Here is a 25,058-nt window from a genome sequence, read left to right as displayed (position 1 = left end):
ATAAATACTGAAATTAAAGGCATGTGCTACACTTGTCTTGGCCTTGAACTTTTGATCCTGAGTGCTGGAATTATAGGCATATCCCATGATGCCCAACCCTGCCTGCCTCTGCATCTCATCTTTCACCCTCCAACTCTTCTTCCACGTTTCTTTTTTTTTTTTTTTCAAATAAATACTTTGAGGTAAGGTAAAAATATTTGCAGAGGCAAATAATTAGTGACTCCAAGGAGAGAACTTTCTTAAATTTTTTCACATTTATCTATCTATCTATCTATCTATCTATCTATCTATCTATCTATCGTATATGTGTGCATGAGTGTTCATGCACACACATGCATAATGCAATCACACATTCAGGTGAATAATGGATTGTACATTGGAGGACAATTTGCAGGTGTTCATTCTGCCCTTGACCATGGGGCTGCCAGGGATCAGGTTCAGCTCACCAGGCTCCAGAGCAGGTCCCTTTACTTGCTGAGCTACCTCACTGGCCCAGAATTTTTCTCAAAGTTCACAAACAGATGTATGAAGGTACCTCCTCCCCGAAGCATGGCAGGCGAGCACCACACAAATATTTTGTCATAATTAGTTTCAATTGTCATCTTGACATACTTGGGAAAAGGAAACCTCAGTTGAGAAATTGCCTGTGGCCATGTGTGTGAGGTATTTTCTTAATTGCTAATTGGTATAGGAGGGCCAAACTCACAGTGGATAGTTTCATCCCTAGGTAAGCAGGTCTGGGCTTGTGTGTGTATGTATATATACATGTATAGATGGGTGTTTTATATACATACATATATATTTATGAATAATATAGATAAATATAAATTGATATTTATATTTGATATTTATATTTGTATAAATAAAAACATTTTAAAAGAAACAAAACAAAACCGAGAACTAAAAAGCACATTAAGTTGCCCCTTCTCTGAGTCCTCAGCTTCGTGGGTCACAAGACAAGGAGATTTCTGGAACCATCTTTAGAAGTTCCTCCCCTGAAAAATATTAGGATGCCTTTGGCCAGACCTATACTCCACAGCACAGAGGAGGCCCCCAATTTCCCAGTGAACCGGAGAGAAGAAAATCTTGAGACAGAAGATCAGGAAAAACAGCTGTTTATTCCAAATCAGAAAACAGTATCACCCCACCACCACCACTGCCACCAAGTGCCAGATCTTGCTATCCTCACCAGGAAGTTGAAGGTGGACCCAGCACTGGAAGGAAGAGTGGGGAGGGGAATAAGAACGGGATTCAGAGGTGTGCAGGGGCCTCTGAAGTGGCACTTTTGATCTTGCCTCTGACACCCTCTCTGCAGCCCCCAACCAGAAGGGGGCATGCTTTCCTGTATGGCAATGCATGTCCTGCCCATGTCTGTTTGTGTGTTTATTGGGGAGCAGGGAGGGGTGGGGAAAGACTCAGAAAGCCAGGTCTGGAAGCGTCATGGTGATGGTGGGGGATGAGCAGAACAGGGCCTGCTAGACTACCCTCAAGACCTCTCCCCACTATGGCTTTATTGAGACAAGAGGTCAAGGCTCCAGGGTCAGGCAGGTGAATAGAGGGTGGAGGCTGTGGGGAGGGCAGATCCCAGGAAGGACTCAAGGCTGGGGTGGAGGGAAGGGAGGGAGGGAGAAAATGGGACAAATAAAAGCTGAAAGCTCCTGAATCCCTCCAGTGCTGGGGGCTGAAGGAAGCTGTGTTCTGTGGGGGTGTTAAGCTTGCTTGAAGGGAGGCCCTAGAATGGATGGGGATGGAGCATCTATTAGTTAGGAGACTGAAAACCTGGCACTGAAGTTGAGGAGGATTGGTGGCAACCTCCTACTTCCCTCAGCATGGTGAGAGCCCGGCACCATCCATCCCATCTAGGCTCTTGGCAAGAAGGGATGAGCACAGAGGCCAATATTTGGTTTGGGAGGGAGGTATAAGAGGGAGAGGGCGGCCCAGAGGAGGGAGAAGAGCCCCCCTCCTCACCTTGGGGGTTGGGAGGGGGGCATGTAGCCCTTTGAGAGTGGGGAATGGCCGCCCCTTGAAACATGGCTATGTGTGTGTATATATGTATATATGTATATATATATATATGTGTGTGTGTGTGTGTGTGTGTGTGTGTGTGTGTGTATACATATATACAGAGAAGTGGGTGTGTTGGGGTTAGATTGTGCACTGGGTGTTAGGGACTCCCTGAAGCCCCTGGGTACTCCCTGGTATGTTAGGGAAAGGGATGAAGGAGCACCCTTGCCTTTTCAGGTGAAGGTAGCAGGGGTCAATGCTCTCAGGTACACCCATCCCAGGAACAGGCCAGCAAGTGGTTTATCAGCCATGGCATCTTCCTATAGGCCAAGGTTCTCTAAGGAGAGTTTGGTCCAAGCTAGCGAGTTCTGATCCTGATGGAGTCCAGGCAACAGGGATTGAGTGGGGTAGGGCAGTGATGTCATCCAAGGGCTGGGAAGCCCCACCTCTACTGCTGCTGTGGAGAGGTCACTGGGTTGACCCTGTCACCGATCAGATGGCTGGGTGAGGGACAGTGGCAATACAAGAAGAGTTTGGATGCACTCACCATTGGGCAGAAGGAGGCTGGCCAAAGCCACGTCTGTAGGTGAAGCTGATCCAGGTATCTATGAGATCAGGAGTGAGGCAGTGACATAAACAAGAAGGGCCAGAGTAGGGGTGACATTATCAGAGGGAGACAGCTGGCTCCATCCACCCTAGTCCTTTGGAGGGAACGGGAAATGGCCTGTTGTGCTGGTTCCCCTGAAGGGAGGAACTGTAAATGCCATGAGACCCCAGAGGACAATTGAAATGTAGCCTGTCACAACATTTGGATCCTAAGATGGTGGATTCTGGCAGATGGCAGACAATTGCCATGGGTCCTGGAAGATGAGGACACATTGTTCTAGATCCTGGGTGGTGGTGACACATGGTTTTACATGGATTCTGGGAGGCAATGGCACCATGGCTGAACTGAACTCTGGGAAATGATGACATTAGTTGTCATGGATCCAGGGAAGTGATGGCAACCACGGTTATGGTAGACTCCAGGGATGCTATCACTGGATCTCAGGGATCCTAGGTCATAGAGACACTGGGGTTAAAGTGGGTCCTGGGGCATGAAGACACCACGGCTAGTATGGCTGCTTGGAGGCAATGACACCATGGTTACAGTAAATCCTGATGAATCATAATGGGGCATGATTGAAGTGGGTCCCGGGAGGAGATAACACCATGGCTCTCATGGGTTCTTGTATTTGATAACTGTGACACTATTAGATGGATCCTGGGACATGATGATACATGGTTTCATGAATCCAAGGACACCACAAGTGGAGTGGATTTTATGAAATGGTGACATCATAGCTGTGGTGGCCACTGACAGAGCCACCACAAAAACATGGTTAAAGTGGATCCTGGGAGGTAACATTGCAGTTATAAGGAATTATGAGAAATACTGGCACGTTCATTCCTAAGAAGTCCGGGTAGAGAGTGCCACAATGAGGCATAATGGACTTTGGAAGGTAAGGACATCATTAGTCATGGTACAGCCGGGGAGCCAAGGACACCGTGCTAGTAGTGGCTCCTGAGAGATGAGGACAGCATGGTTCTGATGGATCCTGGGAGATGATGAGCATAGCATGGTGGTGGTGGTTGCTGGGATATTATGAAACCAGCATGGCTGTGATAGAGCCTCAGAGATGAGGTGAGCATGCTGTGAAGGATGGGGAGTGATGAGAACATATCTGAGATGGATCCTGGCGTGCAATGACAACATGTTGCAGTAGATCATGGGAGATAGTGATGACAACATGGATCCTAGGAGATAATGACACAATGTTTGTGAAGACTCTTAGGAGGCAATGATGACGCAGTTAGTGGTGATGATTCCTGGAAGATGATGATTTGGTAGTTGAGGTGAGTCTTATGGAATCCTGGGAAATGACATAGTTAACACTGGACCCCAACTGCTGTGCTATTATGAAAGGACACTGGATGGCATTGCCAATGTCATTGGCAAGGTCAGCAGCACATATACCCCAACCCTTCCCCTCAAATAGAGATGGGAATTCTGTTGGCAGAAGTGATTTCTTTAGGTATGGCAGAAAGAAGTGATGCCAGCCTTTGGCCCATCTATGATTCCCAGGATTTTAGAAGCCTCATGGATCAAAGTGGCATCCTTGGAGCTGAAGCTCATCCATGGGTGCCATCCCCAAGGACTCACTGCACAGGTCCAACCTTCCTGAAGAGAGGCTAGTAGACATCCTGTTGGCCATATCCCTGGGGTCATGGGAAGAAACCATGGAGCTTAGTTATAGGGAAGCAAGATAAGGACTCTGATGATGTAATTACTACCATTGGTCATTTGGAGTGGGGACCACCTCTGAGAAGGAAACTCTATGATGATGTCCAGGCAATGGAGGCTGTCATCACCAGCTTCCTGCATACAGATCACTGTCTTGGCATCCCCAGTGCTGACACCCCTCATATTACATCTCAGGACAGGCTGCTTTCTCTGGCATCTTCCTAGGTGGTCTTAGGCTGGACATGCACAACTTTCTCATGGCATGGCACAGCTATAGAGGTGTCTTCCTGTGTCATTTCCAAGCGGGTGATAGCTGGTGGTCACGCCACAGAAGGACCTCTTCCCGGAGCAGTCCCAGGGACAGGTAGTCATTTCTGGTAATGACATCATATGAAGAGGCACGGTCCCTGTGATGGCGCCATCGGGCAAGGCACCTATTCTGGTGATGGCATCACAGGAGGGAGGCAGAATCCTGTGACAGCATTGTGGAAAGGAGGCCTAATCTTTAGTGAGGACACAGTTGGCAGAGCATGGTCCCCTTCAATGTGTCCCAGGAAAATGGCTTTGTCTGTAGTGGTGGCATCATGGAATGGAGACATCTTCTCCTTGGTAGAGAAACATCTTTCCTGTGATAACAATTGCAAGAGGCTTCGGATGATATCAAGAAGTTTTGAGAAGTATGAGATTTGTCTCTGTAATGACATTGTAGGAAGAAATCTTTGTTTCTAGGGATGATGGGATGGGACAAGTCATTGCCTGTGGTGACATCACAGGAATGGAGTCTCTGTGGTGATGTCATGCAAAATGGACACAGCCTTTAGTGATGACCTCTTCCTCTGTGGTGACCTCATAAGAAGGAGGCTTAGTCCCTGCAACGACATCACAGAACACAGACATATTTGCTAGCGATGACCTCATGTACAGGCCTCTTCCTCTGGAATGACATCATGGGAAGGAAGCCTTGGTTCAAACAGTGACAAAGTTGGAGGAGAGATCTCATCTACTATGACATCCCAAAGGGAGGCATGGTCTCCAGTCCAAGGGCCCATCTGGTCTCAGACCCTTGGTGTGTACGATAAGCCTGTGATGGAGATCTGGCCTGGGAGGAGGGGGCCTCAGCAGCCACAACCCCAGCTCTCCAGCCTGGCCTCAGACAGTCACTTCATTCTTACTGGCAGTGCGCAGGTGCTGGGGCAAGTGGTGGCCAGGAATGAACTGCAGCTGCTCCAGGGTGCCCTGACGCTGGAAGGGTGGCCTTCGGGCCACTGTGCCCCCACCCCCACCCGCATCGGACATCCAAGCTGGCTGAGGAGAGCCGTGAAGGGCATGGTGATGGTGGGCATGCAGGCCTGATGGTGGCAACCCATGCAGTGGTGTGGGAGGACCCCCAGGCCCCAGCAGGAGGTTGGAGTGTGAAGCTGCCAGGCTGGCCCGGGTGGTAGGATCTGGGGGAAGTGCGGGACTTCGTGGGGGTGACAGCAGGTGCTCTCGACTCTGGCGAAGGGCATCTGGTGAGGAGAGCAGCAGGTGTTCCTGAGATACCAGGCGAGCTCGAGGCAACGTGAACTCATAGCGGGAAGCTCGACCGCCATCACCCAGCAGGTGCTCCTGGGACATAACCCGCCGGGGGTTGGGTGCTGGTGCCAGGCCCAGCTCCTCGGGACCACCCCAGCCATCCATGCGGTAGCCACCTCCAGTGCCTGGCCTCCGGAGTGCATGCAAGGGCAGTGTCCCTCGAGGCATCTCCAGATGTCTGCGCTTCAGGTAGGCTTCATCCAGATCTTTCTCAGCTGGAGGAAAAAAGACAGAAAGATTCCTTGACAACCCAGAGCCTTCCTTTTCCAGCATCCTTACCTAAAACCCAAGAAGCACCCAGGAGTCCTTAAAATTTGGTCAACAAGAGTCACCAAACTACACAGGGCATGGTGGTTCACACTTGCAATCAGCAATAGGAAACCTGAAACAGGAGGGTCACCTGGGCTGCATAATGAGTTCCAGGACAATGTGGGTTATGAAGCAAGACTCTGTCTCAGAACAATAAAATTAAACGCAAATAAACAAAAACCTGACCCAACCCAAAATATCTCAGGCAATATGGAAACAAGTAGGGAAAAAGCTGGTAGGAAGATTGGAACCTTTTGCCCCATTCCCCACCCCCACTGCTGACCGCGGTACCAAAGGAAACCCTGGGGACCATTGGCCCCAGGCTCACCCAGTCTCTTGAGGGAAGAGTATCGATTCAGTTCTGATTTCACAGCAGCCTCGTAGGAGGGGGGAAGATGAGAGAGGTTGTGGAAGGACCGAGAGCAGGACAGCGTGGAGTAGTGCAGGGAGGGGCTGGGTGGTGGCATGGCACGCCAGTCTGTGGTAGGGGGAAGATGAAGTCAGTGCAACCCTCCTTCCTCAGACTCAGACTCTTCTCCCTCAGACCCAGTGACCCGGAGCCCAGCTCTCCGCCTCAGATGCAGGGATCCAGACCCTAGCCCCTCTCCCTGAAGCCCAAAGGTCCAGATCTCATCTCTCCCTCAGATACAGGAATCCAGATCTTACGCCCTCCCCACTGAGACCCAGCTGATCTTTGCTTAGGCCCAGGAGTCTGGGCCCCAACCCTCTTCCCTTAGACCCAAGAGTTTATACCCCCAGCCCTCCTCCCTTAGACCTAGGATTTCAAACCCCAGCCCTCCTCCCATAGCAACAGGGTGGGACCCAGCCCTCCTTTGTCGTACCCACGGGTCAGTGCTCTAACCATCCTCCCTCAGATCTATTTCAGGCTCCAGCCCTCCTCCTTCAGAGGTCTAGGGCTTGGGGGGTGAGGATCTGGGGTTCTAGTCTGCAAAAGCTTCAACCTTTAGGAGTCCCTCCTTTTCCACCACAGTGGACAGGATTGTGGTTGAGGATGAAATCACATTCCAGGTTGGGGGCCGCTGGCATTTGTCAGCACCCACTGAATCCTGGCCCCAGCTGGGGATGCATTCCACGCATCTTCCCAAAACTTGACAGGAAGGAGATCCACCATTTCCGGTGTCCTCTCGAGGACACTGCAGCTGCCTTGGTGGCCAGCCCCACGCGAGCACCGGCTCACAGGGGTCTTACTGGGGCTCCACCCAGCACCAGGCTGGGGCTGCCCACAGTGGGGCCTGAAGGACCCCGACTCTCAGGGCGCCTCGGCCCTCTGCGTACCCAGTGTGGCAGCACGGTGCTTGGGGCTGTTGACGTTGTAGTGCAGGTTATCTAAGGGACCGAGAAGGGAGGTGACACGTCATTGTCATCGCCATTCCAGCTGGCACTCCTGCCTGGAAGTGTATCACTTCTGGCTCTCAGTTCAGTACAGCCCCCACCCACTCACAGGTCGACTTATTCTCTTGGCTCCCTTGGGGAAACAGAGGATGGGGGCTCAGAATCATGAAGGGTGGGGGGGATGAGATGTCCCTCTTCTACATTCACTCCAATACCCAGGCTAGAAATCTGGTGGTCTTCATACCATCTTCTTCTCTCTCACTATTCAGGCCTGATGGCCCCTCCTGACCCATATCTCTGTCTGGACCCACACCCTCCCTCTGAAATCACCAGCTATGCCTCCTGTTTGCCATCTTCCCAGTCCACATTAAGGCAGGAAGACCCACAGTGGCTCCCTTTCCAGCACTCAGATGCCTCCTGTGGTTCATCCCCTACAGGAAAAGTGGAATATAGGGGTGGTGTCTGAGGTTTGCCACAGGGCTTTTGCACATTCTGCAATGCTGGTTTCAATGCCTCGAATCTCTTCCTTTCCCTCTTGGTCTGAAGAATGAAACCTCCCTCAAGATCTATGTTGAGGCTTCACACAGTAGCTCCTGCCTGCAACCCCAGCACATGGGAGGCTGAGGTAGGAGAACTGCCATGAATTCAGGGCCAGCCCAGAGTTCCAGGGTAGCCTGGGGCACAATGTGAGACCTTGTGTTGGAAAAAAAAAAAATTAAACCAGTTGTTGGTGGCACACACCTTTAATCCCAGCACTTAGGAGTCAGAGGCAGGCGGATCTCTGAGTTTGGGGCCAGCCTGATCTACAGAGTGAGTTCCAGGGCAAGCAGGGCTAAATAGAGAAACCCTGTCTCGAAAGAAAGAAAGAATCTGATGCTGTGACACAGCCTGTAATCCCTAGCACTTGAAAGATATAGAGAGAAGAATAAGAGGTTCAAGTTCCACTACATAGGGCCTTTAAAGCCCAGCCTGGACTACACGAGACCTATCTGAAAATAAAACCATACACAAACAACAAATACAATTCAATAACAAGGCAGTCCCCGCAAAGACCTAGTTAGAATGCCCTTCATTATCGCTATTGAAAAATCATGTCCCTCCACCCTGACCTTCCGTTAGCACACAGGCTATACCCCAGTCTTCTGAAGCTCTTGCCTCTTATCTCTTCCATTAACATGGGTCACAGATTCCAGAACATAGTTCTTTTTTTTGACAGGGCTTCACTGTGTGCTGGCTGGCCTGGAACCCACATAGATCTCTACCTCCCTCTGCCTCCTGTGTGCTGGGATTAAAGGTGTGGCTTTCTTCTTATCTTTTGCCAGACTGGAGATGGAACCTAGGGCCCTGTGCATGCTAGGTAAGTATCCTACCACTAAAATACATTCATAAGCCCTCATTGTTGAATTCTAGGTAAATGCTCTACCCTGAGTTCCACCTCCAGCAGCACTCATAGGTTCTAGCCCTGAGCTGCATCTCTACACTGTGGTTTTCTTTCTTCTTTGTCTTTTTTTTCCCCTGTTTTTGGTTTTTTTGTTTTTGTTTTTAACAGGATTTCTCTGTAATCCTGGCTGTCGAGAAATCTTCTCTATAGACCAGGCTGGTCTTGAACTCAGAGGTCTGACTGCCTCTGCCTTTCTAGAGCTGGGATTGAAGGTGTGTACCACCATTACCTAGACTTCCCTTGGTTTTCTGAGACAGGATCTTGCTATTTAACCCAGACTAACCTCCTCTTTAAAAAAAAATATATATATATATTTATGTGCTTTGGTGTTTTACCTTTGTGTATGTCTCTGTGAGGGTGCCTGGAACTGGTGGTACAGTTGTGAGTTGCCATGTGAGTGCTGGGAATTGAACTCAGGTCCTCTTAACCATTTAGCTATCTCTCCAGCTCCTGGCCTCCAACTCTTGATTCTCCCGGCCTCAGCCTTCACTCAGAATTCTGGGATTATAGCTATGTGCTTCAACATCTATCTGTCTTCCACCATGTTTGAATTCTCCCTGCTCAAAATACCCCAATAGTTTCCTATTAACTTCAGAACAGAGTACTCTAGCTAAGCCTGAAGAAGTTTAGAACTCCAAGCTGTTCGTGGTCTCAGGTCTGAGAGCCTCATTAATTCTGCTGCAACCATCCAGAGTACCTGTAGCTGAAGTTACTCTTTGCTCTGAGACAGGCCACACCCTTCTACCCTCTCTCATTTCATGGCTCAATAGGACCAGAACTTTTCCTGTCCACTGTGGCCTTTGGGACTTCTCTGAGGATGAGCAGGATGGGTGTTGAAGGAAGAAATGAAAGGTTCACAGCTGATGGATAGAGACTGGAGTGGGACCAGGGCATCAAGGTAGGGAGTGTCCTATGGAGAGGAAAGAGCCACAGGGATGAGGGCACGGCCAGAGATCTGTCACTTACACTTACCTAGGTTGGAGGGCTTCATGGTATTGTAAAGGTTCTTGGGTGTCCTGGGAGGCATACTCTCGGGGCCTCCTAGCCCTGGGGTCAGAGAACTGCTTCGGGCCCGGTCTGGGCGGGTTGCAGGTCCTGCTTGATGCCTCAGAATGTCCACCAGAGCTCTGAAAATGGCAGAAGGATGGAAGGGTAGCCAGGGACAGGGTGGGAGGGAGATGGGGAAAGGCCCAGGTCTCTTTACCCCTCCTCTCCTCTTTAGGGAATCTTAAGTGCAAAGATATGTTCCATCTTTGGCTATGCACCTTTTACTGTCAACCTTTCTAGGCCATATTTCCTGCTTAATGTATTTCTTCAAGAGCCCCCTCAGCAACCTCTTGGGTGCCCTTGCCCCACCACAAACTATGACCTTATTACTGTTCCTCAGGTAGCCTTCCTGGTTGCAAAAAAAGATGTACTACTTGTTCACTTAGGCAGACCTCAAACCTTTTTGAACTTTTTTTCTCCTTGAAATCTTTCAAAGTAGACCTCCAATACATTGCCAGTAAGCTCACTGCTCAGGACCTCTCCCACCTGGAAATCTCAGCCATTGTCTCCTGGTCTGCAGCTGCAGTCCCTGCCTCTCCTCTGCAAGGCTATACACTGGGCTATATCCATCTCCAGTGGCTCTTCATAGCTCACAGAAGAAAAGCATCCCCTGCCTGCTCATCCTCAGACACAAACAGGCTCCTGTACAAACAGGACCACTCCCCAATATGCCTGTTCTCTCTGCCTGGAAGGACCTCACAGCCACTGCCTGGCTCTGCCTCTTCTTTCCTTCAGGGTCCACTTCAGACAGACTCTTTCTGATAGATCATGAGCTAAACCAATCCCTCCCCAAAGCAACACTCCTCCCCTTAGCTCTTTACATTCCTTCCCTTGGCTGTTTACAATGGTTTGTTTTCTTCACAGCAGTTGTCAATATCTAGAGTTAAGTTGCATATGGGCTTGCTGGATCCACCATAAATATTTATATATTTATTTATTTATAGAGCTAGGACTCTACATGAATAAGTTCAGTTAATCTTCTTTAGAGTCCAAATAAATGGAGTCTTCTCTTAGCCTTATTGTCTATGCGAGGAAATTGAGGCACAGAGGTTAAGAAATGGAGCCCATCATCACATAGACCACAGGCAGAATACTTGGGCTTAGGAGACAGGCTTATCCAGAAAGGCAGAACTGTTCTTGCGTTCTTTATCCCTAGCTCCTGGCCCACAAAGTTCTTAAGAAATATTGGTTGAATGAATGATCTCTCCCTTCACAATTCTTTAAAGACTGGTGCTTCCGTAGCTTCTGTTCTCAGGTCTCAGTTACTTCCCACCACTAACTCGGACCCCACCCATTCGAATAGCCACGCCCAACAGTTCCACCTCTACCACGGTGGCCCCGCCCCCACCAAGCCACTCTTACGGCCCAGACCACACTCCCAACCAGGTTCCCGGACCTCTCATTGTTTAAGCCCTGCCCCTTAATCAGTTTTTCCACCTTCCAGCATCAAGGCACCGCCTCCATCAGCTTTTTTGCCCTACGGTGCCTGGACTCCAGGCACCCTCCTGCCCCTCCAGTCTCAGCGCACACCTACCTGGGTACGTTGATCTCCCGGTGCGCCCTAGGCGCACGCGACGCCTTGCTGAAGGCCACTTTGGCACCGACGCCCACTGCCAGGGCGAAGCTGATGACTCCGCACACCACGTAGGCCGTGCTGCCCCCCGGGCCCTCGCCCCCGCGCCCCCCAACGCCCCCAGCCCGACCCCCTTCCAGCCACCCTGCCTGGCCCGGCCCTGGTCCCCCGCCCGCACCCCCAGCGCCCCCGGCGCCTCCGGCCAGCGGCGGGGGCGTGGTGGCCCAGCGTGGCGTGTCGTAGTTGGAGCAAGAGGCCTGCGCCAGGCGCATGTGGCGGTGCTCGCAGCAGAAACGGTAGTGGCACGTTCCGCAGCAGAAGCGGTAGGAGCCGGTGCTGCAGTTGAAGGTGGCGTCGTACTGGCCCATGACATCGTAGTAGCCATGGCAGAGCTCGGCCGGAGGAGGCGCCCGTGCCGCTGCGCCCGCGCCACCGGTGGGACTGGTCTTGGTGGCGTTGGCGCCGGTGCCCACCGCGCTCCCGCCAGCCGCCAGAGCCCCGGTCAGGCGCCGCAGGTGCGCCAGTAGCGCCGGCAGCGGGCCTGGGGCCCCCGCGCCCGTGTCGTTGGATGGGCGGGCCCCCGCCGGGCCGGAGGCGGAGGCCAGCAGTGCGACGGTCCCGAGCAGCAGCAGGGCCGGCATGGTGTGCACTGGGACGCCAGGCTGCGGGTCCCGGAGCCGAACTGCAGGAGTGGAAGGGGAGGGCAAAAGGAGCGACGAGAGGGGGCCTCAGCGGAAGAAAAGAACCGAGGAGGGGCCTGCAGAAGTTGTAACAAAGGGAGAACTTGACGGAGAGGAAGGTGTGGAAGCAGAAGGCGGAGGTGGGCAGTTGAGGAAGAAGTGTGGGAGCGGGGTGACCCGAAGTCAGAGACCCGCAGAGCCCAGGAAGGAGGGGAAAAAAAGGAGGAGGGAAAGAGGAGAGAGGGAAGGAAGGAGGAGGAAGAGGAAAGAAAGGAGGAGTAGGGGAGAGAGATGTGGGGTGTGAAACAGCAGGGTAGTAGAAGAGACAGGAGAAGGGAGGAGAGGAGAAGGAAGGGGAGAGAGAGAGAATATGAAAATTAGTTGAGCGCTAAACCACAAAAGTAGTGCCCTGCTCTCAACATGGGTGCTAGGACCCTGGTGTGAGCAGTCAGCACACATTTTTGCCCAATGTGCCTGTAGAACAGCTGACCGACATGTGGTACCCGTGCGTAATAACCTGAGATGCCTCCTGGTACCGGCTTAAAAAAAAAAAAGGAAGGCAGGAATGGTGACACATGCCCGTAATCCCAGCACTCAGGGGTGGAGGCGGCCAACCTGAGCTCCAGGCTTGAGTTCCAGGACAGCCAAAGACCAATAGGGAGACAAACAAACAGAGGAACGTTCTCTTGGTAGTGGGCACGCAGCCTAGTTAGGAACTACTGGCTTACAGCGGTTTGGTTTTCAGTTCTCCAAACATGGCCTAACCTTTCACCGCATGTGCACACACATGTGCAAGCGCCCGTTTCACATACAAAGTGTCACTGCTGTTCACAGTTTTGGAAAAAACACATTTGAAGTGGGGGTGATGAGAAGAGAAATAGGACCAGGAGGTGGGTCAGAAGGGCAGGTCTTCTAGCTGTCGCCATGGCAACAGTCCAGGCAGGTTAGGAACAGGCCAGAGTGGGCAGAAGATATGGGGGTGGAGAGACAGCCTGGTAGGGAGCCCAGAGATGAGGTGAGCAGGAGAGGCAAACCCCATCACCAGGCAGGATTAAGCAGTTCAAAGTCGGAGATGGAGGCAGAGGCAGGCTGGGTGTTCCTCCCCCTCAGCGGCTCCCCTGCTTCTTCAATGGCATCTTGACAAGCCCAGGGAGACAGCTTCCCAGAGGCTGAGATCAAAGGCTGTGCCCAGTATGTGGACAGGAACTCCTGGAAACAAGCCTTGATCCATGCCTGAAGGCCCTGACCCCCTTCCCTGAACTGTCAGGAGCATCAGGGATGAAGCCTTGAACAAGCTCATAGGTTCCTGTGGGTCTGGGGTTGACATTCTAGAAAGAAGAGGGAGTTGCTAGACAGAAATGTCACATGGCTTCACCCTGCCAAAGAGGAACACTGAGGAGTGACAGAGCTGTGGGGACTGATGCAGCAGAAGAGGGGGGAGGGATTGGGGTGTATTTAAATAAACATCATGAGGTGATTTTATAATTTGTTCTGTTCACTGTGCATGTGTGTGTGTGTAGTCATGGTCAACCAGAAGCTGAGGTAGGGAAGCTGGTGTTTGGGTGCTGGGGTTCCCCAGGATTCAGCTATGCCTCTTATAACATGGAGTTTCAACTTTTTAAAAAAATATTTTATTTTATTTTAACAGTCTCATTCTGTAATCCAGGCTGGCCTGTAACTCACTATGTAGCCGGGGTTAGCTTCGAGCCAATGAATGATTGATTGATTCTCTTGCCTCTGCTTCCCAAGTGTTGGGATTGCAGGTATATGGATGCACTCTCCGTCTCTCTCTTTCTCCCTCTTTCCCTCCCTCCCTCCCTCCTTCCTTCTCTCCTCTCTCTCTCTTCCCCTTCTTTCCTCTCCTCGTTTCTCCTTTACATTTGCTTGGTTTTATTGTACTAAAGCCTGTGGAGCCTGTGCTGGCCTCAAACTCAGCATGTCACTAAGGCTGCCCTCGGTTCCATCTCTCCCCTGAGCTCCAGCCTAGAATGTTCCGCTGCTCACTGGGCGCTCTCCCATTGATCGTTTAAAGGCACCTTGAAAGTGGCTTGGCTTGCACAGCTGAAGAGTGCGGCGAAATCAAATGGTCAGATGTGGTAGCATAGCTCTGTCATCCTGTCTGCTTGGGATGCTGAGACAGGAAGATCACACACTCAAGACCTGCCCAAGTACATAGTGAGTTCAAGGCCAGCCCAGCCAGCTTAGCAAAGACCCTGACTCAAAGAGAGCTGAGTACCTAGAGCATTTCCATAGCATGCTTGAGGCTGAAGGTTTTATCACAAGCACCACACACAAATTAATTGTAAATTACCATAAGAACCAACAAGTCCACTCCTTTGTGGTTATTCCCCAAAATCTAAACACATATGACCACAAAAATACATGCATGAAACTCCATAGTATCTCTGTGCATAATAGACAAAAAGAAAGAAAGAATGTTGGTTACAAGTGTGGGTAAACAGATGAATGGATAAACAAACATGGTAATCCATAAGAAGACTATTACTCAGCCTTGAAGAAGAGTCCCACTGATAGTAGGCATACTACAACATAGAAGAATCTTGAGGACATTGTTCTAAGGGAAAGAAGCCAGGCATAACGCGTCACACAGTATATGCCCTTACTTATATGAAATATGCACAATAGGCAAACCCATGCAGACAAAAATCCTCTTTATTATTTATGTCTTGTAGTTAGAAGGAAGGGCAGATCCTTTTGGAGTGATGAGGATGTTCTGAAACTAGGGCAGATAGGATGGCTCAGTGGGTAAAGCTTGCTGCTAAGCTTGACAATCTTGATTGGGCAGCTGGGTTCCAGATAGTGGAAGGTGAAAAACTGAGTCCCACAAGTTGTTCTCTGACCTCTCTATGTGAACCATGGTGTGCGTACATGCATGTATATATGTATGTAATTAAAAGAGAACGTTCTGGAACTAGAGAGCAGAGATCATCACACAACATAAGGAATATGCCAGACACTAGTAAATTTTATGTGTGTTTTACCACATTAAATATTTTTGTTTATTTGTTTTTGACACAGGTAGCCTTGGCTGGCCTGGAATTTATTATGTAGACCAGGTTGGCTTGAGCTCATAGAGATCCACCTGCTTCTGCCTCCCAAGTTCTGGGATTAAAATTGTGCCACCACATCCAACCATGTTTTACCACAATTCTTTTAAAAGTGGAGCAAGGCATGGTGGGCTCATGCTTCTCATTCAACTTCTTCTAGCACTTGGGAAGCAGAGGCAGGAAGGTCAAGAGTTCAGAGTCATTCTTAGCAAGTTCAAGCTTAATCCTGGCTAAATGAGACCCCGGCTTTAAAACAAACAAATAAGCAAACAAAAATGGACAGACAACATCAACATCTTTCTTGTTCAGACCAAGTCTTAGCTTCTTGCCTCACTTAAGTCAATCTTAATTCTAACCTGGGGTGCCCACTCTTTCCTTTTCCTCTAGACCAGTGGTTTTTTATCTTCCTAATGCTTCGACCCTTTGCTATAGTTCCTCACATTGTGGTGACCCCCAGCTGTAAGATTATTTTTGTTGCTACTTTATAACTGTAATTCTGTAAGCATATCTATGCTTCCTAAACGATCTTAGGCAACCCACAGGTTGAGAAGCAGTGACATAGGCCTTTCCAGGGTCATGCCCAAGGACTTTATACTTTCCTTCCCATAGCACTTGCTGTTGACTTGTTTGGCAGATCCCAGCTTGGCAGCCTCCCTCCCTTTAGCACCACTCACCTATAATCTCAGCAAGCCCCCCTCAAAATGGCCCCAGTTGGTCCACTGGGGTTACCTGCCCTGTCTTCTGAAGCTCTTGTGCATTTGTCACAGGATGCACACATGGCCTTGCACCTTTCATGCTTAGACTAGAATGTCCACGAAGTTGGATAATTTGAGCTACATCTTTGCTGCCTCTTCCACAGAATTTAGAACCAGTATCTGACACACATAAATGCTCACAGGAACATTTACATCTTGGAGAGGTGGCTATCTGTACTCCCCAACCCTCAGGTAAGAACAACATTCTAAGAGGTCCTATTGATTGCCTAAACCTCACAGTGCTTAGACTCTGGGGCTAGGCACTGAGCCTCGGTCTCCAGGAACTAGTCTAGATGGCTTTATCCCACACAGAGAGAAGGGGGCAGGACACCTCGAGACCCACCTGCGTCTGAGGGTGGCAGACACAGCCATGTAGGTTCCTTCATTCTTTGAGCACTGACATGTACAATGGGAATCTGGCTGGAATAATAAAGCCATCTGGGCTGATGGGGTGGAAGGCAGCTGTCTCCCTTGTTCAAAGGCTGGGAGCTGACAGAGGACAACCATCTGCAGATGCAGCTAGTGCAGACACTGGAGACCAGGGGACCAGTCTTCTGTTTCCCTCACACAAGAGTGCTCAGACTCACAACAGAACTGATAACGTGAAAACAGACAACAGGATGCCTAAGCTGTGGCCCCAAAGCAAGAACACTCAGTGTCAGCCTAGTGATGCACCCATACACCCTTCCAGAGCCTGTGTTTGAGTATGTGTGCATGCACATACACATATCGCTCTACATGGACACACAAGCATTTGGACACATTTTAACCATCAGTGTCCAAGACTCAGATGTCAAGGCGCTCTGGAGACATTACATCCCTCGAGCAGCTCCCTGCACTGGTGCAGGCCGGCAGGCAGGCACCCACATTCGTCTTAGCTCTGTTACACAGCCCTGAGGCGCACACTCACTCTGGCCCAGCTGTGTGCACAGTCTGCAACTGGCTTGTGAGAACTCCTGCCCCGCCTCCATCCCCTACTCCGCCCTCAGCCCTACACCGCCCCCGACCTCTACTTCTCACTCACAAGGCAACGTCCTCCTCCATAGGCAAACGTTGGAGGGGATGGGTGGAAAGAGAGGCCCCAAACCCCGGGTGCACCTTGCGTGGTTCTCAAATCCAGCTCAGGACTTGAGAGACACAGATACAGAGAAAGGGAGCCAGGCTGGGGAGAGGAAGCCCCCAAGAAGTCCTATCCCATTCCTGACGTGGGTAGAGAATCTTGGCTAGGAAGGCAGAAGTGGGCTGGGCTGGGCGGAGAAGAGTGCCTTCTGAGGGTCCTTGCAGGGAACAGCAGCAGGTTGGGGGAGGCGTGGTGAGGATGCATAAGAACCCAGAAAGGGAGAGAGGAACAGGATCCAGGAAGAGTGGAACACAGAATCAAAGAGGAATAAAGAGACAACCCGGCAGGGAAGAGATAGAAACCCAGAGAAGGTGCTAACGGAAGAACTGGTAGTGATGGGAAACAGACTGAGAAAGAGAGAGTGGGAGACCCAGAGAGAGGAACAGAGGCCCCGGGAGTGGGAAGGAAGAGAGAGAGAAATGAGACCCAGAGATGGGGAGGGCATTACCAATAAAGGACCGGACTCTCTAAACTGTGGGGTCTGCTGCTGGCGGCTGCGGAGGTGGTAGGGGGAGGGCGGAACAGGGCAGAGGCTAGAGAGCGTGTGGAAGGGCTTCCTAGGAATCTCAGGGATTAGAACGGCAGTTTTGAGGTAGGAATGAGGAAAGCAGGCAAGATTGGGGACCTGCAGAGGAAGCAGAGGGAGAGGAGGGGAGCGAGTCCTGGCTCCCCGGACACCGGGAAAGATTCCGCAAATCGCTGCCAGGGACCGAGTGGATAGAGCACATGTAGCGCTATGTCTAGGGTCTTTGCCTAGAGAGTACGTCCATCCTCTTGTCAGGACCCTGCCTCCATCCAGCCGGCTGCTTTCTCTCTTTCTAACCTGCCTTTGCCGTCGGGTCCCGGTTTCTGTTTCTCTGCATCTCTGTCTAGGGTTCCGTCCTGAATCTCTGTCTGGGGCCTCCATCCTCAGCCTCCCCCGCCTGAATCTGTAATCTCCACACCTAGTTCCTCTCTTAGAGGCTCTCAATCTCTGCGTGTCTGTCCCGGGCTTCTGTCCCTTCTGAGTGTCTGATCCCCATCACTACGCTGTCCCCCGCCTTTTAAGCCCTCCACTCTTAAGCAGGGTGGGTGGGGGGCGCTGCAGAGGGAGCTGTGTGTTCCCGGCGCAAAATAGACTCCCGTTGCCATGGCGACGCGAGCGCGGCCTCGAGACGCAGGCTTCAGGCTGGGTGTGCGGAGGGGACACCTGGATCCGGAAGGCGGGGGCCGGGGCTCCGACGCCTGTGTCCCAAAGGGCTCCGGAGGATGGCTGGGACTCCTAGGTCCCCGGGGAGGTTGTACTGGGGTAGGCGACTGGTGCTGGGCCTTTTGGGAGGGGGCTGGGCTGTCAGGATCCGCGGTGGTGGTGGGGTGAGTCTGATTGTCATTAGGGTCGGACTGGTCCTTGCATCCCTGGCGGAAACAGGGTGCTTTCAAGGACCCCCAGGCTGGGGAAGGAGTCTGCGAATCCCGGATGAGGGTTTGACGCGGTGGAGGTGGAGGGGCGTCTGTAGAGTTTCAGCACTCTGATATCCTAGGGGCTGCAGAATTCTGCATCTTGGGCGAGTACGGACCACTAAACAGAAACTAACCATTCCATCTATCCATCCATTCACATACTTGTCTCTTCCTCTTCATTCCTCCCCCCGCCCCCCGTGCCTCAGTTTATCCCTCCTCATAAGGTACGGATGCGCTCACCTCACTTTCCGGATGCGGGACCCTCAGGGAATCGGGGGTGGCAGCGTGGGGGCCAGCCAGAGGAGGCAGAGAGAGCGCGTGTCTGCCAGCCAGCGGGGCTGGGCGCGCGCGCGCTGATGGGGGTGGGGGCGGCAGGCAGCGTTGCGGGGACCCTGGCCGGCAGCTCTGTCTTGTGCAGATGCGCACCGGCCCCAGTGCAGATGTGGCTGCTGCCAGCCCTCGCCTGTGTCTTGCGCCGGCTTGGAGCTCAGAAAAGGCGCCTCCCCCACTCCACTTGCAGGAGACCCCACTTTCTTCCTACCACGGACCCCTGTAGCCCTGTGATGCCCCCTCAAACCCAATAATGGTTCAGCCCTCAGTCACATCAATGTTTATTCTCTAAGATCGGGTCCCAGTTGTGACAGTCTTTCCCCCTCCTTTTCCCGCTTTGTGAAGTGGCCCGGGGCCCAGCCCCGCCTTCACCTTTCACTTAGCCAATTCCCACCCAGCATCCAGGAGTCTTATTTGCATTTCCGGGACCAGATGCCCAATCGGGAGACAAAACCACACCTCCTCTCCCACGGGGGCGGTTCTCCTGGACTGCACCACTCTCGGGATTCAGGGATGAAGGAAAACGCATCCATCAAAGTCCAGATGACAAAGAGGGTGGGTCCTTCCCTCAAGTTAGGGCCTGGAGTTCAGCAACAGGGAGCTCTTGCCTTGGAAGAGGCCTAGCAGTCTGGTGTCTGGGACTGGATCCTTAATGATCTTCTGGATTTGCAGGCAGAGGAGGTTGGGAAGTCAAGTTTCATCTCTGTGATGAACATCTGAGGGGCACCTCTTTGCCTCTTCATCATCATCTCCGTTATTATTCTGACAGCATCTCTTCTCCAGTTGACCACTTGAAAGTTTTCTTAGTGGCCTCTTCCTCACACTTGCCCGGTTGAGCTAAATCCTCGCCATCATAGTCTTCTCTGTTGCCTTGGACCACCAACGGTAGATTTCTGTGCTTTGGGTTCTCTTGCCTGTATGTTCCCCTTCTTCACTAGTCTCATCTTTCCCATCTTTCCTTAGGCTCTCACTCCCACACAGGCCCAGACTGCGCCCATGAACTCTCAACTCATTTACACAACTTCCTCGTGGTTGAACAGGAGTAATCAACCGCATCAATCAGAGTCCAGACAAGTTTATCTACAGAAAACAATGCCAAACCCCACAAATCCTGTATCTCCACTGCCTCTTCCCAGGTTAACTCCCACTCCTGATGGTAGGATGCATGAAGGTTGGTCTTCTCTTTTCTGTTGCAGGCTACCTGATGTAATCCCCTGGCAGTTCTGAGGTGCCAATTTGATGCTGGCCAGCTCCTGTTCTCTCTTTCTTTCTTTCTGTCTGTCTGTCTGTCTAAATGAAGCATAGTTGAGATATACTAAAGATATTTTAAAATAGATTTTAGGAACAAAGAGTGGTGCTCTTATTCTTGCCTGCAGCCCCAGTAGCCTCTGGGGTTTCCTGGTAGGAAAAAGATAAACCCCAAAACCTGCATGTAGACTTCGCTAAGAGAGAGCTGATTCCGACCCTGTGTACTTTTGGGACCTATGGGTGAAAAAACCACTTTCCCCACATGGGTTTTGTTTACTTTTTGTTGATGTCCGAGTGGCTGGGCTAGTGGGCTTGCCAAAGCTAGATGATACCCTATAGTAGCAACAGCCCCAGACTGCCCTGGGGACACCACAACAGCTGGGCTCTTCTGAAACCCCAAATCTTTTCAAAGACATGGCCCAGGCTCCTGTCTCCCTCTCCTCCCCAGCCTGCCGGTGTTGGCTACACGCAACTATTGCAACAAAGCAAACTCAGGCCCAGCTCTCAGCCTTTGTCCCAGCTGTCTTCTAGAACAGGGGCTCAAGACTCCTCAATCTCCAAGTTTCATGTTCAAGGTTACCTGCTACCTTTCTTTCACACTTCCCAACCAAGCTCCAAGTATCTTGTTAATAAGCATGAACTTTTTTTTTTTTTAGACAAGATCTCATGTAACACAGCTCAAACTCACTGTGTAGCCAAGGATGAACTCTCCTGCCTGTACCTCAAGAGTGCTGCAACAGGGGGCAGTTGTGCACATCTCTAAGCCCAGGCAGAGGCAGAGGCAGGCAGACCCAAATTCGGATACCTGGTCTACATATTAAGTTCCAAAGGCCAGACAGAGCTACAAAGTAAGACCCTACCTAAAAAACAAAGCAATAACAACAACAGCAGCAACAAGAGCATTGGGCTCACAGGTGTACATCATCATACCTAGTTTACGAGGTACTGAGAATCAAACCTAGGCTTCCTAGGTTACAATAATACCTAGACGATGCTAGAAAATGCTAGCCAAGTCCTCTACAAAGCTATCTCCCAAGTGTGTGTATGATTTACATGCGTATATTATGTGTGGGTTCATGGGTATGTATGTACATGGAGGCCAGAATATTAAGTCAGGTGTCTTTTCCCAATTGCTTCCACCTTCCTTTTTTGAAACAAGGTCTCTGTGGTGGTTTGAATAGGTATGATCCCCATAGAATCATGTTTTTGAATGCTTGGCCCATAGGGAATGGCACTTTTTAAGAGGTGTGGCCTTGTTGGAGCAGATGTGGCCTTCTTGGAGGAAGCATGCCACTGTGGGGGTGGGCTTTGAGGTCTCCTATGCTCAAGCTCCACCCAGTGTGACACAGCCTTCTGCTGCCTGCAGATCTAGATGTAGAACTCTCAGCTCCTCCAGCACCAGGTCTGCCTGCACACCGCCATGCTTCCCGCTATGATGATAATGGACTGAACCTCTGAACTATAAGCCAGCCCCAAGTAAATGTTATCTCTTATAAGAGTTGCTGTGGTCATGGTGTCTATTCACAGCAATGGAAACCGTAAGACAGTCTCTCATTGAAAACAGAGAGCTCCTGTCTCCTCAAGGCAACACTCAGCTTCTTTTATGTAGATTCTCATATATATATGAGTTTGGATAGATAGATATATGCTAATATATATATATATATATATATATATATATATATATATATATATATATATGCTAGTATAGAAAGCACTTTACTGACTGAGCCATCTCCCTGAACTTCTCAGATTGGCTTTTTAATTGTTTGTTTGTTTGTTTCTTTGGAGACAGGGTTTCTCTGTGTAACCCTCTGATTATCCTTGAACTTACAGAGATCTGCCTCCTGAGTGCTGGGATTCATGGCATGCGCCACCATGCCCAGCCTTGAACTGATTTTTTAAAAAATAATTTTTTTAAGGCTGAGTGTAATGGTGCACCACCTTAATCCTTGTACCTAGAAAGCAGAGGCAGGTGGATCTCTGTGAGCTGGAGATCAGCCTGGTCTACATAGCAAGTTCCAGGACTGGTACTACAGTACTAGAGAGACCCTGTCTCAACCCCACTCTCAAATTAGTTAATTGAAAACTTCATACAATGTATTTTGATCATATTCATCCTCAGTTCCTTTCCTTAACTCCTCCCAGATATGCCCACCTCCCTACCCACACCCCACTTCAAGTTCTCTCTTATTTTTAATAACCAGTTGACTCCATTATGTGCTGTCCGCATACTGTGGGGTGTGAGGTCATCCACTGGAGTGCACTCACTTTACCAGTAACCATACCCTTAAGGAAAACTAACTTATCCGCATGTTGTGATGCAAACTCCAGGAGGGTTAGGCACTGTCCTGGGTGTACAACAAAGACTGGCAGGATAGATGCTCAATAGAACTGAGTGAGGGGAAGGGTAGACAACCTGGATGTTCACCTCTGGGGTCCCCATCATTCTGAGCATAGTGACCTTGGACCTAGTCATACAATAATACCAGGAAGGCCAATTGGAGAAGGGCTGAGAATCTGCTGGAAGAAGAGAGCCCAGTAGGGCAAGAATTTGGTAGACAGAATTGGATGTCAAGGGTTTCAGTTTGCACAGTCACCCTTGGTCTCTTGTCCCATGCTAGCCTGGTTCCGCCTCCTCTTCACTATAAAGCCACATTCTCCAGGAAGTCACCACAAAAATGCTATGCAATTTCTTCCTTTGCACCCTGACATCTTACATGGTTCTTCATATTATCTTTTAAAAGTTATGGTCCATATGACCATTTGATATCTCTTTTCCATTTATGGTAGTGGGGAGTGGTTCCCCACCAGAACTTGGCCTTCTTTCCCAAGATTTCAGCCTGCCTATGCCTGGATGTATCCTAGAAGCCCAAAGTTGGGCAAGGTGGCATATATCTGTTATTCTAACATGCTGAGGACTGAGGCAGTAGTTTGAGGTCAGTCTGAGCTACAAAGATCCCATTTATAACAAAAAAAGAGCCAGCCTTTAATCCCAGAGGCAGAAGCAGGTGGATCTCTGCCCAGGAAAGCAAAAACCTGAAAGAGTCTCAAAGGCCTCTACCCAGCTTTATAGAAGAGTAGGGGACTGTCCAGCCTGCAGCTGGGAAAAGAGAGGAGGCTTAGCTGGAAGAAGAGGGTCTCAGATAGCTGAGCTATCTGCAAGCTGTGCACAGATCTCCAGGCTCACAGATGGAGCTCAAGTCCTCAACTTGTGTTGACTTGGACTCTTCAGTAAAGCAGCCCCTCACCCACACTTCCATTAGTAACTCATTAGAACTCGTTAGTTCAAGGCTGGAGAGATGGTTGGTTCAGTGATTAAGAGCACTGGCTGTGCTTCTAGAGGAACTGCACCCACATGGAAGCTTACAACTGTCTGTAGTTCCAGCTCCAGGGCATTTGATACCCTCACAAGTGCATATAAAATAAAAAATCATTATTTTAAGAAGCTCATTGGCTCACTGGTGCAATGATTACTCTGGCATGTAATGGGCTCCTTTTCTGGGGTGAGTAGATGTCTGTGTGTTGGGATTTCTCAGGAAGTATCTGTCAACAACACAACACACATCGCTAGTGCACCAGATGTCCCCACCACCTACCCACCACAGAGTGACCTCACCTTTGAGAAGAGCAGTCATCCACTGCTACGTGGACCTGTAGCCCTCGGTCCACGAGGTCTAGGGCTGTGTGCTAAGGGGTAGAGAGAGGTCAGCATGAGACACAGCACAACAGTGGGGCTACTAAGGGAGTGAGGATCCTAGGTGAGCAGTGGGGACTGAAAGAGCACATGAGGAAAGCTCAGGTCAATGTAGGGGCCCAGGATAGAAGAAAGGACAGAAAGGGGGGCTAGCAGGAAGATTAAGGACAAAGAGTCTCACCAAGATGCAGCCTTTGGTCTCAACGCCACAGAGAAGAACAGCTGGGGCCATCTGTCCAGCTCCTGTTGAAGGGAGGGCACCATGCTGAAGCATATTTTGCTCATGGTTTGCAGGTCCTGAGCATCCCAGCTCAGGAACTGTGGGGCCTGGGCTTAGTGGGTACTGCTCCATCAATGAGACAAAGACATCCAATACTGGGGCCACCTGTATGGCAGGGAAAACATTGTTCTGAGACCCAAGGATGAGGGCTGAGGACCAGATTCCCGGGTCTGAGAGAAGGTGGTGGTCCTGGGAGCCTGAGTTTGAAGACTTCAGTCCGCACTCCTGGGTCTTGGGAAGGCAACATTGGTATGTACCTTAAGCATTTCATGGGCCACTCACACAATCTGTGGGAGGTAGAGGATTCTTTCTTGAAGCTTCTCCTGTTTGTCACATAGGAATAAAATGGAGGACTCTGGGAGGATCCGGCTGAGGTTATCTCTGGCTGCTGCCATTGTCTGGGGCTGGACAGAGGGACAGTAGGCAGAGTCAAGTGAGGATGGCGGTACAGGGACTCATCCAGGATCTATGTACTTGGTTCTGTGGCTCATGAACCTTGTCTTCCTACTCATACCTTTGGGCGACTACACCTGCTGTTGCTGGCCTGGGATTCCTCCTTTTCTTTCTCTCCTTCTCTCCTTCCTTTTCTCCCTCCCTCCTTTCCTTCCCCATTCCTCCCTTCTTTCCTCTCTTCCTCTCTCCTACCCAGGTCATAGGTGAGGCTACTTCCCCCCCAAGGGCCCTTTCTGAGCATGTCTGCCTTGTTCCTAGTGCCACTGTTGGTCCCCCTAGACTTCAGTCCCCCTCCTCCCCAAAGGCTGTAAAATGTTGGTAAGTAATTCTGTGATTACCTCTCTCTACTTGTCCCTAATGGAGCTCAATTAGGCCTCCAGCCCCTGGGAAAACTGAAGTAT

The 25,058-nt window shown here is 50.6% G+C and overlaps 1 protein-coding gene and 1 pseudogene across 3 annotated transcripts; both read right to left on the bottom strand.

The window, feature by feature from the left end:
* Positions 1-1,105: 1,105 nt before the first annotated feature.
* On the bottom strand, positions 1,106-19,237 carry Shisa7 (shisa family member 7). Of its 3 annotated transcripts, none has more exons than XM_055595659.1 (6): positions 18,890-19,237; positions 11,548-12,369; positions 9,939-10,093; positions 7,469-7,519; positions 6,501-6,650; positions 1,106-6,078 (listed from the first exon to the last, which is right to left on the bottom strand). In XM_055595659.1, exons 2-6 carry the CDS (start codon positions 12,225-12,227, stop codon positions 5,438-5,440), a joined length of 1,677 nt encoding a protein of 558 aa, XP_055451634.1. In that variant the 5' UTR covers positions 12,228-12,369; positions 18,890-19,237; the 3' UTR covers positions 1,106-5,437. The 3 variants fall into 3 exon arrangements, with proteins under 3 accessions (XP_055451634.1, XP_055451635.1, XP_055451636.1); XM_055595660.1 differs by having other exon boundaries at positions 11,548-12,343; XM_055595661.1 differs by lacking the exon at positions 7,469-7,519.
* Positions 19,238-19,816: 579 nt separating this feature from the next.
* On the bottom strand, positions 19,817-24,599 carry LOC129667891 (isochorismatase domain-containing protein 2B-like; annotated as a pseudogene).
* Positions 24,600-25,058: the final 459 nt, after the last annotated feature.

The sequence above is a fragment of the Psammomys obesus genome, unplaced genomic scaffold, assembly GCF_907164565.1.
Source record: "Psammomys obesus unplaced genomic scaffold, mPsaObe1.curated_primary_1811, whole genome shotgun sequence".
Lineage (NCBI taxonomy): Eukaryota > Metazoa > Chordata > Mammalia > Rodentia > Muridae > Psammomys > Psammomys obesus.
The sequence above is the reverse complement of the archived record's forward strand: the minus strand, read 5'-3'. Positions and strand labels throughout refer to the sequence as shown.